General features: G+C 36.0%; 1 protein-coding gene across 2 annotated transcripts in view; it reads right to left on the reverse strand.

Annotated features, from left to right (window-relative positions):
- Positions 1 to 392: 392 nt before the first annotated feature.
- KLHL5 (kelch like family member 5) overlaps positions 393 to 20,532 on the reverse strand; it is a 127,087-nt gene continuing 106,947 nt past the window's right edge. For both annotated transcript variants that reach the window (XM_036765512.1, XM_036765513.1), the window contains exons 9-11: positions 10,772 to 10,984; positions 3,089 to 3,260; positions 393 to 1,862 (exon numbers count right to left, since the gene is read on the reverse strand). In XM_036765512.1, coding sequence (XP_036621407.1) covers positions 1,806 to 1,862; positions 3,089 to 3,260; positions 10,772 to 10,984 — 442 coding nt within the window. In that variant the 3' untranslated portion in view covers positions 393 to 1,805. The remainder of the gene's footprint in view (positions 1,863 to 3,088; positions 3,261 to 10,771; positions 10,985 to 20,532) is intronic.

Raw genomic sequence — 20,532 nt, forward strand, 5'->3', positions numbered from 1 at the left:
AAAGTGGAGTGAGTTGCATAAGATCACATAAATATTTGAGGTAGGATTCAGAACCAGCTCTTCCTGACTCTTTGATTCCTGCTCTAAAATTCATGAAACTTCTGATTGGGGGAGAGAGTTGATGACTATATATTATGATACTCTTTTTGCCTAGTTTTAGGAGAGTGGCTGCTACAAATAGATGTGTTGGAGAACCTTAATGCTATGCAATAAAATGGAGAGGTGAGTTATTTAATTAATGAAATTTTTGCATAGAGATCTTTAAAGAAAAAAACCCTTTTATTAAGTCTCAAAACTATGAATTAACATAGTTTTTTTAAGCTTTACTCTGGAACCCCAGAGGGAGGTAAAGAATTGATAGAATGACTTTTCATTGGCACTACATATCAGAGGTTTCTGACATAGTCAGAAAAGCTTTTTTTCAAATCACAGATTCTAATAATTCCTTTAGCAAGTATAGGAAGGTAATGATATGATTATGTTCTGATTTTTAAAGATCTTCCTTTTGTCCTAACATTTTTTGCTCTTTTTCTTCTTCCTACAAATATATTCAGGACAGAGACAAACAAGAAAGCACATTAATCATTAAATTGTATTTAAAAAGTTTTTTTAGTTTATACTCAATATTGATCATTACTTTACATTAAGAGATGAAACTTTTATCACAAACATCACAAAATGTTTCTGCTCTTTTTTGGTAAACAATAAATAATTCACTGAGAGCATTGACATTCACATATGTACTTTACAAATATACAAATACTTTAGGCATCAGGCACCTTAAAAAACATTTTCCTACCAGGTATGGAATTTCAAATTGTCTATAGTGAAGCACAATAATGAGTTATATATACTGTGCAGAACATAAGAAACAAGGCACAAGAAGCAAATACAAATATAAGAAAACATACATGAAATAACAAAGTAATTTATTTATAATGATATATCAAAAGATAAATCAAAAACCAGTTCTCTAATAAAGGGAAAAAAAACCTTCCCCACGCTGTATTTGGGGCTATTGCCTTATGACTGGATACTTGTCATGTGTAGGAGTAATATTATAGGCAATACATGTTTTTTCCCCAAATAAGATTGTATTTCTTAAATTACTACAAAATCATGATTCAATTGCATTTTGAAAATATAATATGTAACTCTTGGTTAACTAGATTGAGTGAAGTATCCAAATATTCCCCCAAAAGTCCATATTATATTTTATTGGGTTACCTTACATGTTTTTTATTTGCTAAGTGGAATAAATGAACTCTTTTTTTTTAAAATAAAGTTCACATCTAGTACATATATAATAAAGCTCTTTCCAAAAATATTAATTAGAATATTGTTTAGCATAAGATGTTGCTGAGGCTTTGGTTAAATAAAAAAGTTTCTGAACCTCAGATATGGTGAAAAAGTACACCAAGGATGCATATGTATATATTCTGTTACGAGGCAGAGGCTTTTAGAGTTCCTTTAGTTGAAAAACAAAACTTAAATAATGGTTTATTCCAGCTATGAAAAATGAAATTCTTGACTGACATTTGCTTCTGTGTGGAAGAGTTAACTGATAATCATATTTCATATCAGTCTGCCTGTATTAGTTTATCAAGAAAATGATGGAATCTTATTTTTTAAGGTGCTTAATATTTGTTTATTTATCGCTCCCCCTTTTCATCTTCAATTTCACATCAGATACCGTATACCTGACAGAAGACATGCTGCACTTGAAATTTCCTTAAAATGTAATCCATTTGTCTTAGATTTTTATAAAGAAGTAGGATATCTTCATATATAAAATAATTATTAGATTAGAGTTTTACAGTCACAACGCATGCCCCAGCTCTTCCTAGGCATAATGGTGCAACCTAAAACAAAAAAGAAACAACATGACAGCTATATTCATTTGAGCTAAGTGAGGAAAAATATTAACAATGTAATGTTTCTGTAAAGTTAGTCAACTAGTATTTATTAAGTGCCTAATACATGCCAGGCACTGTGTTAAGCTCCAGAGATGCAAAGAAAAAATTCTTAACACAACATGTATTATTTATCATATAGGCTTTCTTGAAATAAAAATCTATTGTTACATATTTTAAATCTTCTTTTACGTTCCGCTATGCATACGACATGCTTTTCTTCCTTTCTTACTTTATATTTAAGTTTTAATAATTAAGTTTATTTTATGTTTTGTTCCTTTTGTCTATTCTGTATTTGTGTTCTGGCCCTTGAGTCTAAAATTAAATTAAATTTTAAAAAAAGAAAGAAACGAGGGGACTGGAGTAAATGATCTCTAGAGTTCCTACCAGCTAGAATTCCTTTAAAATTTTTTTTCTTTAAAGTATTTAAGTATTTTATTTTCCCCAGTTACATGTAAAAACAATTTTAACACGGGTTTTTAAAATTCTGAGTTCCAAATTCTCTCCCTCCCTCCCCACCACCCTCAATGACAAGGCAAGCAATTTGATATTGGTTAGTGTAGTCATGTAAAACATATTTCCGTATTAGTCATATTGTAAAAGAAAGCATAGATACTCCCCCCGAAAAAAAACCCCAAGAAAAATAAAGAAAGTAAAAAGTCTGTTTTGATCTGTATTCAGACTCCATCAGTTCTTTTTCTGGGGATGGATAGCATTTTTCATCATAAATACTTTAGAGTTGTGTTGGATCATTATATTGCTGAGAAGAACTGTCATTCACAGCTGATCGTCGTACAATATAGCTGTCACTGTGTACAATGTTATCCCTATTCTACTCATTTCACTCAGCATCAGTTCATGTAAGTCTTTCCAGGTCTTCCTGAGAGCATCCTGCTCATCATTTCTTATAGCACAATAGTATTTTCCATCACATTCATATATCGCAACTTGTTCAGTCATTCCCCAACTGATGGGCATCTCCACAATTTCCAATTCTTTGCCACCAGAAAAGACCAGCTTTAATTCCTAACAAGTCTATAATTCAAATAAAGGCGATTCATTCTATCTATCTATCTATCTATCTATCTATCTATCTATCTATCTATCTATCATATATAAGTCTAACTCCAATAATATATGAAGATGAGAAATTAGATAGAAATTAAATAGCATACCTGTGTCCATTCATTCGTTTGGGGATCATAGGCCTCCACTGTGTTAAGGTAGGTTTGTCCATCATATCCTCCAACTGCATACAATTTATCACCAAGTAAACATACTCCAACTGCATCTCTACTAATGCTCATAGATGCAACTGCAGTCCACATATCAGTTTTAGGATCATATCTGAAAAATAATTATAATACTTGTTCTCTTATAACATCCCCCAAATGTTCAATGTAAAAATCAGGATCTCATGAAATTTATTGGAAATCTAAGAATTTGAGAATCTTCTTATGAAGAATAAAATATTTTTAAAAATGTATTGTTATCCTGTTGTCCTCAAAGTACTTTTAATCAATATAAGAGAAACTAAACTGCCTGCAGTATTCTAGGGATAAACAAACCCTGTTTTTAAATAATGGTAGAATAATGTTTTCTATTTCATTTTTGATACTCTCCTAATGACCTCAATACAGTATTGGCTTGGCTTTCTTGACTACAGTATTTCATTAGACCCATTATAATGTCAGAACTCATCACCTTTTAATTATAGTCCAGATTGCTTTCGCTTAACACATGATCATATACTAGCTCATAATGAAGCTAATCAGTCACTTTCCTGTTCAGTTAAAGTGTGTCATAAGATTTTGCCCAAAAGAAACTAAATGGATCACCTGCAAATCGGCACATCTCATTATACATGCCCAAGCCAAGACAATACGTATTTGTAAGTGTCTGTTATGTGCCAAGGTACTGTTAGGCTTCTACATAATTTATTTTTGAAATGTAAACTAAGACTGAACTGAGCACCTATCCCCTGAATGTATCTATTTTCCTTGTTCATGAAAAAGCAGTACTCCTAGTTTTTTGGCAACTCAATTTACAAAAGAGTTTTTAGTGTGAAACTCTAGTGTGAAAATAAATTGTAGGGGGCAGAGCCAAGATGGAGGCTGGAAAGCAGGGACTTGCTTAAGCTCTCCCCCAGGTCCCTGTAAAAAATGGCTCTGAACAAATTCTACAGCTGCAGAACCCACGAAAATAGCAGAGGGAAGCAGGGCTCCAGCCCAGGAAAGCCTGGATGGTTGCTGGCAAGGGTCTATTGCATGGAGCTGGGAGTGGAGCAGAGCACAGTGCAGCATGGGCTGTGCTAGGACCAACCAGACCGGGAGCCAGGCGAAACAGGCGGTAGGGCTCTGAATCATTGAGCTATGGAAGTTACCAGACTTCTTAACCTACAAATGCCAAAGACAACAGAGAAGGTTAGTGGAAAAACTGCTAGAGTGAAAGGAGTTCCCAGTCAGCCCTAGCCCTGGGGGCACGGAAATGGTGCAGCTCTGGGGCTGCTTCCAGAGCTCCAGTTGTGGTTGCTTCCGGCCCCAGGCCCACCATGTGGGAGGAATTAAGTGGTGGATCAGAGTGGCAGTGCAGAGCCTGCTTGGATCTGGGTCACGGTCCTGGTTGGTGGTTCTTGGGGGAGGAGGGGCACTGGTGTGGCAGAGTTTGCTGTGTAGAAGTAGCTCTGAAAACAGCACGGCCCCTTAAGCTTGGGACAAAGTACTCTCTACAAGCAGTCATACCCTGACAAAAAGCTCAAGGGTCAAGTAGTTGGCTGGGAACATGAACAGGCAGCGAAAACGGACTCAGATTCAGACTCAGATTTTGGAATCTTTCTTTGGTGACAAAGAAGATCAAAACATACAGCCAGAAGAAGTCTATATAAAGTCAAAGAGCCTACATCAAAACCCTCCAAGAAAAATATGAATTTGGCTCAGGCCTTGGAAGAGCTCAAAAAGGATTTGGAAAAGCAAATGAGAGAAGTAGAGGAAAAATTGAGAAGAGAAACGAGAGTGATGAAAGAAAACCATTAAAAACAAGTCAATGACTTGCTAAAGGAGACCCAAAAATACTGAAGAAAATAACACCTTAAAAATAGACTAATTCAAATGGCAAAAGAGCTCCAAAAAGCCACCGAGGAGAAGAATACCTTGAAAGGCAGAATTAGCCAAATGGAAAAGGAGGTCCAAAAGACCACTGAAGAAAATACCACCTTAAAAATTAGATTGGAGCAAGTGGAAGCTAGTGACTTGATGAGAAATCAAGATATTATAAAACAGAACCAAAGGAATGAAAAAATGGAAGACAATGTGAAATATCTCATTGGAAAAACCACTGACCTGGAAAATAGATCCAGGAGAGATAATTTAAAAATGATTGGACTACCTGAAAGCCAGGATCAAAAAAAGGGCCTAGATATCATCTTTCAAGAAATTATCAAGGAAAATTGCCCTCACATGCTAGAGCCAGAGGGTAAAATAGAAATTGAAAGAATCCACAGATCACCTCCTCAAAAAGATCCCAAAAAGAAAACTCCTAGGAATATTGTCACCAAATTCCAGGGCTCCCAGGTCAAGGAGAAAATACTGCAAGCAGCCAGAAAGAAACAATTTGAGTATTGTGGAAACACAATCAGGATAACACAAGATCTAGCAGCTTGCACATTAAGGGATCGAAGGGCTTGGAATATGATATTCTGGAAGTCAAAGGAGTTAGGATTAAAACCAAGAATGACCTACCCAGCAAAACTGAGTATCATGCTCCAAGGCAAAATATGGGTTTTCAATAAAATAGAAGACTTTCACTCTTTCTCAGTGAAAAGACCAGAGCTGAATAGAAAATTTGACTTTCAAACACAAGAATCAAGAGAAGCATGAAAAGGTAAACAAGAAAGAGAAATCATAAGGGACTTACTAAAGTGGAACTGTTCTTCTTACATTCCTATATGGAAAGATGATGTATGTAATTCATGAGACCTTTCTCAGTATTAGGGTAGTTGAAGGGAATATACATATATATATAGACAGGGGCCACAGGGTGAGTTCAACATGAAGGCATGATATCTTAAAAAACGAAATAAAATTAAGGGATGAGAGAGGAATATATTGAGAGAGGGAGAAAGGGAGAGATAGAATGGGGTAAATTATCTCACATAAAGGTGCCAATAAAAAGCAGTTCATTGGAAGGGTAGAGGGGGCAGGTGAGGGGGAATGAGTGAATCTTGCTCACATCAGATTTGACTTGAGGAGGGAATAACATGCACACTCAATTGGGTATCTTATCCCACATGAAAGTAGGGGGAAGGAGATAAGAAAGAGGGGACCATGGAAGGGAGGGCAGATGGGGGAAGAAATAATCAAAAGCAAACACTTTTGAAAAGGGACAGGGTCAAGGGAGAAAATTGAATAAAGGGGGACAGGATAGGATGGAGGGAAATATAGTTAAGTCTTTCACAATATGACTATGGGACTTTTGCATAGTGATACATGTGTGGCCTATGTTGAATTGCTTGCCTTCTTAGGGAGAATGAGCAGGGAGGGAAGAGGGGAGAGAATTTGGAATTCAAAGTTTTAAAAGAAGATGCTCAAAAAAAAGTTATTTTTGCAAGCAACTGGGAAATAAGATATACAGGCAAAGGGGCATAGAAGTCCATCTTTCCCTACAAGAAAGTAAGGGGAAAAGGGATGGGAGGGGGAAGGAGAGTGGGTGACAGAAGGGAGGGCTGACTGGGGAATGGGGCAATCAGAATGTATGCCATCTTGGAGTGGGGGGAGGGTAGAAATGGGGAGAAAATTTGTAACTCAAAATTTTGTGGAAATCAATGCTGAAAACTAATAAATATTAAATGATAAAGTATGGAAGTTTAAAAAAAGAAAATAAATTGTAGTCATTGATCCATAAGATTATTAGCCCTTGTCCATAAGATTATTTACATACTTAGAGAATGGAAGCAAAGTTATTTTTTCTTTATGGAATCATTTCTCTGGAATATGTTAAACTTGGTTGAATACTCAATGTTTTTATTCTCTATTATGATTAACTAGGCCTAGGGTCTCTTCTGGAACCCTTCTTGTGGATGGTTCTACACTGACAATTTGCTAGGTGTCTGGCATAGTGGCTGGTTTAACATGTTATACAGTTTGACTAATAGTTATATGTTTATGCAATTTCATGTTTGAATTCCTTTAAAATTCTTAGATACTACCTGGTCCTGGCGATTTGGGAATGGGAATTTCTCTTAAGAAGACCAAAGGACATAATTCATTGATTCTTTGTTAGAACTCTTTTGATGATGATTATTAAGTGATCTCTCTCTTTGGCTGCCTTGTCTTTGAAATATTAAAATAATCCTTTATGATTGATTTTGTAGTATCCTCTAAGCTACTTCCCGAATGACCTTTTGGTTGACCTAATTTCTAGCTTACTTTTGGGGCTTGTTTTCACTTGACTGGGCAAATTTCCATTTTAAAAATATTGTTTTTACTATTTATTCCTTCATTCCCAACCGCCCTCCCCCCCGCCCCCCCCCAGTATGCCAGATCTCAATATTTGGTTCTTTTCACTTGTAGCACACATTTTTTTTCAGGATTTCCTGTAAAATATTTTTAATTTCCTTCATCTTTCTGGTGAATAAAGGTACCAGGTTGAGCCAATATAATAAAAATGACAATTGTACCTAAATTAATTTGCTTATTCAGTGCAATACCAGACTATCAAAATTTATTTTATAGATCTAGAAAAAAATAATAAAGTTCATCTGGAAGAATAAAAGGTCAAGAACATGAAGGGGATCAATGAAAAAAAATGTGAAGGGAGGCAACCCAGTAGTACCAGATTTCAAACTATATATTACAAAGTGGTAATCATCAAAATAATCTCTTACTTGCTAAGAAGTACAGTGATCAATGGAATAAATTAGGTACACAATACACAGTAGTAAATAACCATAGTAATCTAGTGTTTGATAAATCCAAACATTCAAAGAAGGTACCCTGCCAATCTCTTTCTATGATACAAATATGTTTTTGATAAAGATAATAATGATAATAATTTTGATAAACTAAACCAAGGAGAGACAAAGCAGAGAAAGAAAAAAGGCCAATATCTCTAAAGAACAGTGATAAAAATATTTAAAATAAAACATTAGCAAGTTGACTACAATAATGTCTTAGAAAGATCATGACCAGGTTCAATTTATATCATTGATACAGGATTGGTTCTGTATAAGGAAGATGATAAAATACAATAAAACACAATAATATAAATAATAAGAACCATGATTTTATCAGATGCTAAAAGTGCAACAATCATTTCTTTTAAAAAAGTCTAGAAATCATAAGACTAAATGGATTTTTCCTTAATATAGTAGATAGTTTTTTTAATCCAAATCTAAACATATGAAATAGAGAAAGTTAACAGAGCTTTCCAATAAAATCAGGGGGGAAAAAGGATATTCATTATCACTACTTTACATACTACTTGAAATGCTGGTGGTAACAATCGACAAGAAAAACAAATTGAGGGAATGAGTATAGGCAAAGGGAAATAAAATTAATTGAAACAATTCCATTAATTTAATATTTATTATTTGCTAACAACTTTAACAAATAATAAGTTACAAGATAAAAGACAAATCTACATATCATCAGCATTATTACATGTAACCCAGAAAACCTAGTAAAAGGAGTTAGAAAGAGAAATGTCGTTAAAAATAACTATAAAGTGATAAAATGCTTGTGAATATATCTTCTAAGATTCACCCAGAGTCTATATAAATTCAACTATAAAAGACTCTTTGCAGAAATAAATACCTAAATAATTGGAGAAACATTAATTGCTCATGGGTAGATCAAGCAAATATAATAAAAATGATAATACTATGTAAATTAATTTATTCACTGTATATCAACCAAACTCCTAAAAGAATATTTTATAGATCGAGAAAAAAATAACCAAATACATATGTAGGAACAAAAAGTCAAAAATTTCAATTGTAATAATGAAAAAAGTGGGAAGGAAGGGGGGCCTCAGACACTTAGTAGCTGTGTGACTCTAAACAAGTCACTTAACCTCTGTTTGCTCATCTGTGAAGTAAGGATATTAATAGCACTAACCCTGCAGGGCTGTTGTGAGAATGGACAAACTGAGATTAAAATTGTGAAGTGCTTAGCATAGTGCCTGGCGCACAGTAAGCACTTTATAAATGTTAGCTATTATTACTATGATTAGAGCTCACCCTGAAGTATAAAAGAGTACTCATTAAAATGATTTGGTGCTAGTTTAAAAAAATGAAGTCAGTCAAAAAGACTCAGTATATACAACATACAGAAGAAAACAAACACAGCAGTACGGAGTTTGGTGAAACAAGACGCCATAACTGGCGGTAGGACTCATTCCTTGAAAAAAAGTGCTTGGAAAACTGTATACGAGGTTTAACAGAAACTGAGTTTAGACCAACACCTCACACTATGCACAAAAGATAAGCTCATTCTTTTAGCAAACGGAAAGAATTCAAACATTAAGGAGCTAAAGTCAGGATCACATAGGAATTTAGCAGCCACAACCATAAAGGGAGCAGAGCTTTGAATACAATATTCTAAAAAGCAAAAGATATTCTAAAGATAAAAGATACTCTAAAAGCAAAAGTTTGCAATGGAGACTAACTTACCTAGCAACACTGAATATAATCCCACACATGAAAAAAAATGAAATTTTAATGAGATAGGCTACTTCTAAGTCTTCCTGAAGACCAGAGCTGAGTAGGGACTTTCAAATACAAATAGAGGAGTAAAAAGATACTTAAAAAGGTAAAATACAATCAAATGAAGGGGACTAAGCCGGGCAAAGTGTTTACCGGGTAAATCCTGGGTAATGATACAAGTATCACCCTCAGAACTTTAATTTAATTAAGGAGTTAAATAAGGGGGGTAGGAACGATTTTGTTATAATTTGATGATCTTAAAAGAACAAAGAAAAGGGAAGGTAAATGAATACAAAGGGGAGGAAAGATGAGGGAATTTATCTCATATAATTGGGCTATACAAGGAGAAGACTATACAAAAAAAAGGAGGTAGGGTTGTGGAGACCGGCCACACCAGAATTTCACTTTCATCTGAACTAGTTAAATAAAGGCAGAGAGAATACACACCCTCAGTAGGGTGCAGAAATACATTTCATTCTACAGGGAAACAGAAGGAAAATCGAATGGGGTAGGGAATAGAGGGAGATCAGATTCAGGGAAGAATTGGTCCTAAGCAAAAATACCTCTAACCTCAGGGTAGATCTCAAAGAGGGCATCTGAAAGGAAAGAAGGGGTCAACCATCCTGGCCACCACCAATACCATCTTCGGATGAACTGCCACTAATGGGTAACTGAATAACAGCGCTCCCCTGACCACCGTCCCTACACACAGCCCAGCCTCCACAGCCATCATCCAAGGAAGTAATTCCTATGGAGACACAACCTGGCAACTGCTTCTTCTGGTGCTATAGTCGCTGTCTCCTTAGCAAGCTATAGTTACTGATGACCTGAAAAGAAATTTCTTTTTGACCAAAGTCCAAGGTACTATTAAATGGTTCAATGTTAGAACCATGGTTTCATTATTAGAAATGTACCACTACACCCTAAGGCCTACGGAGCCTTTCTATTTGACTTGCAGCTGAAACCTCCTTCTTGGGGTGGAGCTTCCCCCATTGGAGAGCTTCTTGAGAACATAGACCATCTTGCTTGTTATTTGTATCCTCAGAATGTAGCATAGTTAGTACACAGTGAATCCTTAATAATGCTTTTTCATTCCTTCATCCAAAACAAACAAGCCAGCATTTCAAATAACTTTAGTGCTACAACTTGTGGATGCTACCTTTCAACACAGTCTGACAGTCTGGAAGTCAAGTTGGATGCTGGTGCATCATGTCCTCCAATAGCGTATAATAATCCATTCCAGGTAGTTACTCCTACTCCACCTCTTCTTTTTGACATTTGTGCACAAAGTGTCCATTTATTAGTATGCGGATCAAAGCATTCTACAGATTTGAGACAAGAACTACCGTCACGACCCCCAACTGCATACAGTCTGTAAAGAGAGCAAATGAAATAGCAAATAAGGAAAGATATGCCCCACCATACTTAAGACAAAGAGTTACTGAAAATGACAGCAAAATCAAGCTAAAGAGTAACTGAAAGGGTAAATATCTTAGAAGCATGTAACAATTAAACCTGAAATGATAGCAGAACTAAATTAACTGAATTTCAACTGTCATGAAGTAGATTTTCTTCTTTCGGAGCCCCAAAATCCAATAGAGTATGTGGTTACAAAAATTCTATCCTTGAAGCCCCTCATATTTTCTGAGGAAAATGGCCAATCTTCACCTCTTTTTGGGACATCTGAGGATATGACAGACTAAAGCTTGCTTATATACAATAGGAGTAACTGGGTATTAGAAACATACTTACATCGTCCAGGAATAAACAATATTCGTTGGGAAGCCAGGAACTTTTTAATTATAGTTTGCAATTATTCCTCCTAAATAAATGGGTACATCCCCTGAACAGAGTGCAGGAGAAAGTACAAAGGACTCAGATGGACATCAGTCCTTTTATTGACCTCCACCTCGAAATCTCCTGCCAGGCTCTTCATTGGCCAGATACAAACCCTGACAGGCTACATAATGCCCTCCTCAAATGGCTTGTTTAGGCATGTGTTTAACCTTTCACCTGACCAACCAGAGGCCTGGTTTCTGCTAAAGCTGGGGGGGGGGGAGGGGGAGGAAGAGGAATACTTTTTTTAACTCTGTGGAAACAAAATTGTTCCCCCCATTTCTCACAATTTCCCCCTCTTCTTTTATTCAAAAAATTTTTTGTTTCCACGTCTTTAATACTCCCTTATTCTTTCTCATCTGAATTTTTCCCCTTAACCATCACCCCTTTAAGTAAATATGGGAAGGGGTAAAGGTTGATCGACGCATTGACAAATCAAAGAGGGCGGTCCCCTTTAGAAATACAGATACAGAGATCCAAAAGAAAACAATAATGCAATTGTCCCTTTAGGATTCAAAAGTCTCTTCCTATATAGCTGTCTGGCAGGGAACATCATCAATGACATCTTCTGGTCCTTAGTATTTGTTCCAGCCATCTCCAGCACAGCATCTCAGCATCTTCTTTTTCTTGTGTTCTTGTAGAAACCAGCTTTCTTTCCATTCTCCTACAAAAGTGACCTTAGCACAATTTTAAGTTACCATTTCTAATCCTTATAACCCTGATCACTTTTACAAATTCAAAATTGGAACCTTGGCCAACTGTCATGTTTAAGAAATTCACATCAGAATCCAGTTTCTTATATTTACATTAACCCATTATTAATTTCTACACCAGGAGGATGAGATTTCACTAAGGAATTAACAACAGGCTCCAGTACATACATAAATACATTAAATAATCAATTTTAACACAGTACATATAAAGTCTTAACCTTTAGTCATGCCATGTTTCTTTGATGGCATTTACAAAATAAACCACAAGTCATTCTTCTTTTAACATTACTAACTGTAACAAAGCTTTAGACAAGCATGATATTAACAAAATAATATTCTCACAAACCCTTGACCCAATTGTCTCCATACCATTACCAAGAATTAAAGGACCCTAACTTATACATGACCGTATACAAGGCCCTTATAAATTACCCTAACTTATACAGAACACACACAGGCACACTAGTCCCAGGCCTATGGCAACCTAAGATGTTCTGTAATCAATTATTTTAATACATTTGTTACTGTACTTACAAAACCTTCTGATTACAGAAATTTGCCACTAAGAGATTAGGGACTTATAGTAAGGGGATGATATTTCCCCAGCTTCTCCAGGCAGGTGTTATGACAAACTGCAAGCTGTATTGAGTCAGGCTTAAAGTCTGCCAGGTTTCAGTTAAGGGGTCAGGTCAAGAGGGTCCCACCTCAGCACAAGCTGAATAGTTGCCCTCTTAACTTTACCATGAAATCATACCTGCAGTTCATGCCTGCCTCCCATCCCCTCCCGCCCCCAGGGCTGCTGGCATCTTAGATCAGCTTTCCTCGATATTCATACCTGGAGTTAGACTCAGAAAAACAGTCAGTTAACAGTCCTATTAAGTCTTTGAATAGCAAGTCCCAATAATGAGTTTAAAATATGACTATAATCTCACATTGCTTAAGGAACATCCTTCCCATTAAGATCATAAGTTACTGCTCTAACACATTCGCATCAGTTTCCCAGGCTTTTCTATTCTCCTCTAACTATGCCTGATCTGAAAGAATGAGATATTCTTCAAGAATTGAACCATGTAAGTATGATAGGTTCAAACAGGTTTACGTTTTAGACCATGGAATGAATTCAAATTCAAATAGCCACATTTAACTTTTCCCATAAATGCAAAAACATTCTACAACTTAACTCTCTTTAAGAGACTTATACTGGAATACTTTCCCCCAAACTGGAAATGTCTGATTTAATTCCAGTAATTAATTACACCATTTGTATTACTACCCAATTGGTCTTACATTTCCTTAAAACATTTAAGAACCTTATTCCACATAGATACAAAGTAACTTTAAATCCCAGCCTTAGTCTATGGATTATGATTCAACCTTACATTTGTATCTTTATTTCACAAACTTCTTTTCCCTTTGTCTAATTACTCCCATTAATATTTAGAAAGAATGTTATCCTTCATATGACTATACAAGAGTACAATGTACCCAATCATTTGATTAAAAACAGCAAGATTCCACATATTTGTGTTAATCAAATTTTCCATTTCTTGCCATAAAACCTTCTAGGTCTTTAGGTACCACAACTTCACTTCATAATAGTAACAGATTCTGACAGATACTTTTCCTTTTATCACTAATTACTTACTTTTGATTAAAGAGACCATAAAAAAGGCAGCATCATATCATCTCCCCTAGATGGTTGGTTCTTTTATATCAGATGGCAAGTTTCACGAATAAAAACTACCAAGACCCACATCTCAAAATCTAATCTTATCCTAAAAACCAATCATTTTTTGCTGACTTTAAAAAGCCAGGTTTGGAGGTCTGCTGGCTTCTAACCCCTGTTGTTCTCCCTCTTTCAGTAAAACTTAAATCCCAGTAACTGCTGCCCCTCCCCCTTCCTTCCCTTCTACCAGGTGGGAATATATCCTTATCCAGACAAAAGGAGAGGTAAGGGGAGAGACTGGCTTTTCAAAGCAGCCCGAACTTTTTCAGCTTTAACTCCTTCAGAATTTCCTGTCTCTGCCTTTTCTTCAGTCAGTGGTCCCATCCAGGGACTCATAAAATTCAAGACTTCACACATGGTTGATAAGAATTTCTGCCAAGAATCCTTGTTTTAATTAACAGAAAATGAGCTCATCTACCTTTTAAAATTATCAGACAGATATCTCAAAAGTCCAAACTTATGATCTATTTACCAAAACATATACATATGTATATAATTCTTAGAGGAATCAATCTGATCCTGTTCTCAAATTCAATTAAGCTATTAAATATCAAATCAAGTTATATAATTTTCCTGTCTTAAAAAAATACTTCCTCACACTCTCTCAACATAACAACTATCTAGGGACAGGAGGGGCTTGGATAACCTCCATTTTCCCCCAAACCTCCTTACCTGCCTTAAACAAAAGAGGTTCCTGACTTTGATCTCACTACTGAATAGATACACACCTTTGTTTCTCAAGCTTGTTTACCCCTTTCTAGTTATACTCTGTCTGGGAGAGAGAGACACTTCAGGAATCAAATCTTTTACATATGATAAGTTCAAACACTAGTTTTAACCCTTGCTTAGGCCATGGAATAGCTACAAATTCAGATCCAGACAGTAAAGTCTTTTGTGCTTTACAACTCATTACATTAATTTAGTAATAAATTATATCCTGATATCAAGAGGAATAGTCACTGAATTTTCAGGAAGAAAATCAGCTGGACAGCTCGAAAATGATGTATCTCTCTCTCCTCCTTAAAGCAAAAATAAACCTTTAAACACTGGGATTCATTCACAAATTCCCACAGTGCCATCACAATTAGTCCATAAACCTCCAAATTAACATACATAAATATATCTTTAGATGATACAGGCTTGAAAATCACACCTCTATATTTTTCCAAGGATTCGCATTTGCTCAACAGGAATTCTACAACACCTAAACCTTTTGCACAGAGACAGAGTTTGGAAGTCCATCCTAGTTTATTCATTCTTCGTTTTATTTAGGTATACACACACACACACACACACACACACACACCACACACACACATATATATAATTATATTTATATAATATATATGTATAGTGTGTGTGTACACATACATATTTTGCACAATTCTTAGCCTAACATCTAGATTATAAGAAAAATTGCTTTTTCATAAATTCCCCAAGTATTATAACAACTAAATTCCTTGTTAGATATCACAAAGTTCCCAAATTTTCTATTCACAAAACCTCTTGCACATAAAAATTACAAGAGGAGATCTCACAAAGTCTTAGTTAACAATCTCACAAATGCTATTAAGTGACAGAAAAACAATTTTAACTGAACAATAACAGCTTTTTAACCCATTCATCATTTTTTTCTGATAGTACAATTCTTAACAACATTGAAATCACACAAATGTGATAATGTCTTCGACATTTTTATGTATTTAAAATTTGAAGCTACCCATCAAATTAGGTGAATGCATTTTTAAATCTCCTTACACAGGAAGTCACTCATCTCATTACCAACATGTGGAGATTAAAAGTAATATTATTTGTTCATAACCAAATATAACAGTTTCAAACTATCACATTTTTATCACGCCCTTTTAAAAAGATCAATTCATATATATAACAAAATTTAGACCTCACAAGGGTGTCTCATATTTTACAGCCCAAGAGACATCTAAAAATACAATTTAGAAATAAGATGACTTCAATTGCATTTTCAGATTATCACATATAGAAATTATTGATCCTATTACTTCTGGTATTTACATATTAATACATTAATATATATATAAATACATATGTAACATATATTAATACATTAATACCTTAAATACATTTTACATATTTATTTAGCACTGTACAGTTTTTCTTAGCTAACTGCTGCCTCTGGCCCAGGTATTAGGAATATTTTGCCTGGCCACGAGCGAACCCAGAAAAAAAAGATTTTTATTTCATATCATTACTCACTTTTATAAATCATCCAGATTTGAAGTTCCTGCCCTGACCCTCACTGGTCAGCTTTTACCAAACCTCATCTGAGGCATTCTAATTCCTTACTCATATTCTTCAGAGATTTTGCAAAAAGATTTGAATTCAATTAACTTAGTCAAAATAAAATGCCTACGGAATCTGAGGGAGGTGCGGTCACTTCCCTTCCAAGCAAAAAAAAAAAAAAAGCTCTGGACTCTTTATAAAGTCCTCTAGTCCTCTAAAGAAAGATGAGGAGGGAGTGGCTCTTAAGAGCACATGGGTTTGCTGCTCCCCCACCCCTCTCATCTTCATACACACCAATTCTTTATATCAAGCTAAAGTATTTTAGTTTCCTTTCCGTTTGTCCACCTCAGATAATTTGAGAAAGGATTTTTCTCAATTGCTAAAGAGTCTAAGAATTATACAAATCAATATCTTTACTATAGTCAATACCCAGATTCAATAAGACCTTTCACTACTTAACTAATCTGCCTTATTTTCCAATCAGGCTACAGGCTTCTTTCAGCCCCAGCTCCTGACTGACCCACCCACAGTCTTCCAACGTGGAGGGTAGAGGAAGGGGGTGGCTAAGAGCACATGGACCCAAAACCATGTGGACTTAGCTGTAGTTTCACAGTCACTCCTTACCTCCAGCTTCTATCTTTCTTTCCCAATCTTTACTGAAACATTTTACCCTCTGTATTCTCACTCCAACTTCAATCTCTTTCCTAATCTTGACCCAAACTACCTCAAACATTTCAAGTAAATAAAAATATATTATACTCACCCAGCTTCTTTTCCAGCTGAAAACTTAAAGTTTAATTACTGACAATTTGCATACTAAAGGAGCCCATTTCTGTCCCCCAACCTGTTTTCTTTTTCCACAGCCTTCCAGGGATCTTTCTTTTGCTAATTAGTTCCTTTTAACCTGCCCATTCCTAGAGTTAAAAATTTCTACTGGAACATAGAACATAAAACTTTTCTTAAATACACAGACAAGACATTAGACAATACATTGCACATGAACAATTTAGAATTTGAATTCAGACCCATCTCAAGCATTAAATTAAAAATAACACATTTCATGTTCCACATCTCCCCTCAAGGCTGTGTATTCCCCCACACATAAACCTCCTTTCCATGAAGCAGTGAAAGGTTTTGAAATGCAAATCAATCTACCTCTCCCTGACAGAGAATTTTTTACCACCTACCAAACTTCCAAATCCCTTTTCCCTGGGTCAACCCACCAGCACTCTTCTTCAAAGCACTAAGAGAAATCCATTCTCCCAACTAGGTCAAATATTTTGAGAGCTCTTTTCCCTGTTCCAAGCAAATCTTATTTCTGAACTTGGAGCGAATCCAGACATGAAAAAGCAGGACTCCCCCCATGCTCAGGCATCTGACTTGCGCTGTCTATGGCCATTTCCTTTCCTTTTTCCCCTTTACTCACATTCCTGGGTTCCCAAAAATTCCAGAAAAATACTCCTGGGAAATTATCAGTCTGAAGAAGTTAATTCTCACCTGCAGACACTAGGGCCCACTACAAAACAGTGGGGGCACTATCCATTCTCTGTGTGAAATATCTCTTTCTTCTGATGCCATACTGATCCTGGACAAGCCCCCAACTGTTAGAAAGATACTTACATTGTCTAGGAATAAACAATACTTGCTGGGAAGCCAAGAACATTTTAATTATAGTTTACATTTATTCCTCCTGCATAAAGGGGTACATCCCCCTGAGCAGAGTACGGGAGAAAGTACAAATGACTCAGATGGATGCCAGTCCTTTTATTGACCCCAATATCACATCTCCCTCCAGGCTCTTCATTGGTCAGATGCAAACCCTTGACTGCCTATGTCATGCCCTCCTCAAATGGCTCATTTAAGCATGTGTCTAACCTTTCACCTGACCGACCAGAGACCTAGTTTCTGTTAAAACTGGGAGGAGAAGGGGAGGAAGAGGAATACTTTAACTCTGCAGAAACACCCCCCCCATTTCTTACAGTGGGGAAAAAAGCAAAGAGAAAGAAAAGCCTTAAAATGTATTTTTTTTTAAAAAGACAGAACAATGAAATAATACTAATTCTAAATAAAGTCATTAGGTACAGTGGAATGAGACAGGCCTAATCTCTCAGAGTGCAAAGCAATGGCAATCTGACAAATTTTGTTAAATGTCAAAGGGACTTTTCACAAAACCAATAAATTGACTTACAATTCCACAATCTGAAGCCATAGGAAACTAAACAACCTCCCACCCCTCCCTGCAACCAATTCCCACCTTGTTAAGAGATTTCTGTTCTTTTCCCCAAAATGGACTCTGGGAGATAGAAGACGAGGGGCCAGCAGGTTATAGTAGGTGTTTCCAAGGTAATAAGGGAGAGATGTTCAGTGGTACTGCAGCCAGTGTTGTTGAGAAAGCTATGTTTTACTATTTTTTATTTTAATATTCTTCTTCTCAATTATCTCATTCATTCTTATGGAATTTCCTGGGATGCTGGGAGCCCAATGTTTGGAGGAATGTTTTCTTGGGGTGTCTGAAGAGGAAATGATCTAAGGTGACTTAGATATATGAATTAGGGGGATCTGGGGAATAGAGATGCTAAGGTTTCCTTTTGAGATTTAAATGAACATTCTTAAGTTCTCTGTGCAAATGAATGAACCACCATTAATTTCTATAGATTGTCATTTAACTCAGGAGCCTGCAGGGTTTAAGCTGATAGACTGAGGGAAGAGATGTTTCTATATATGCAAAGGAACAATGAGACCCAAGAGCCCAAATCCTTGAAGTAAAAAAGCTACAAGCTTTAGGGAGAGTTGACTCTAGGAACAAAGTATTTGGTGGAAAAAAAAGAGTCAGAGGAAATACAAGGGATCCAAAGACTGAGCCTAGCTCCATTTACATTTTCCATTTAACACAGAGGCAATTTTAAAAAGTTTTTGAAATGTTTTAACGATTTTTTGTTTTTATATTACTGTTATTTGTGGACAGTCATGTATATACCCTCTTTCCAACTTCTGTCCCACCTTGGGGAACTGAGGCAAGCTTTACCTTACAAGGCAGAACAATTAAGAAAAAACCAATGAAGCTGATTTGTTTAAAAAAAAAAAAACATATGCAACATAAATTATGTATTAGCAGTTTCCCACCTCTCTGCCTACAGGAGGAGTTATATATTTCATTATCTCCTTTCTGGGGCCACACTGTACTCAAGAGTTTTCTATAATAATTTTAAAATTTATATTGTAATAGAAATCATGTATTTTGTTTGATTCTGCTAATTTCATTCTGTATCAGTTCATACAAATCTTTAAGGCAGGTTTATCTTTTAAGATATCTTGTCGCTTTCCCCTTTTGTTATTTTAAATCTCTAGTATGGTTTGCTTTAGTTGGTTACTAGGAGTAAAAAGCTCTTAGAAAACATTAAGATGGGTTATGTGCTTATTTATGAGCCAGAAAGGTAAAAGAACAATTGGAAACCCACATCTTTGTACACAATGAGCTCTAGGCAAGAGAAATGGGTAATGGCAATTAATACCAAGAGTGCAAGCAGGCAAGGTCTAACACCGGCTGGATGCTCTATGTGATACCACACGTCCCCTGACTGTTACTCTGCAGGTGACAGCTCATATTTAAGATTTGCAACATGTTTTCCTCACAATAATTCCAAGATAGATTACACAAGAATTACTATTCCCACTTTACAGATGAATGTGCCTTAAGGCACAGAGACCTTAAGGGATTTGTCCAAGGTCACAAAGCTCAAAAGTATTAGAGTTGGGATAGGAACTTGGGTTTCCTGACTTTCAGATCCAGTATCCTTTTTCTATACCCTATTTCTGCTTAAGATAAGCCTGCCACATAAGTTATAACTTCTACTTCTAACCACATTGTCTGCTTTTATACTTCAAAAGCAAATGGAGGGATAGCTAGGTGGCACAGAGAGTAGAGCACCGGACCTGAAGTCAGGAGGACCTGAGTTCAAATCTGGCCTCAGACACCTGGCACACTCATTAGCTCTGTGACCTTGGGCAAGTCACTCAACTCCAATTGTCCTGCTTTCCCCTGCTCAAAAAAAAAAAAAAAAAAAAAAGAAAGAAAAGTGAATGGGAAAAAAAACACAACTCAGTAAAATGAAAATCTAACATGACTTGAGTCTTTCCCAAATTGCCTCTTTCTTATATATTATTTCCAGACTCATCTCTTCCTCACAGAGAGCCAAGGTCCCCTTCTTTCACCTTTAGTCACTTTGTGAAGTAACAATTCTAGAAATCAATGTTACTCTTTATTCAAAAAAGCATTGGAAGGAGTACCTATTGCGCTCCATCCTAGTTCCCATCCTAGTTTCTGTATATCACATAAAGCTGGTATGAATCATGACTCTAACTAAAACATTTTAACCCATCATC

Source organism: Trichosurus vulpecula, chromosome 6 (genome assembly GCF_011100635.1).
Source record: "Trichosurus vulpecula isolate mTriVul1 chromosome 6, mTriVul1.pri, whole genome shotgun sequence".
Taxonomy (NCBI): domain Eukaryota; kingdom Metazoa; phylum Chordata; class Mammalia; order Diprotodontia; family Phalangeridae; genus Trichosurus; species Trichosurus vulpecula.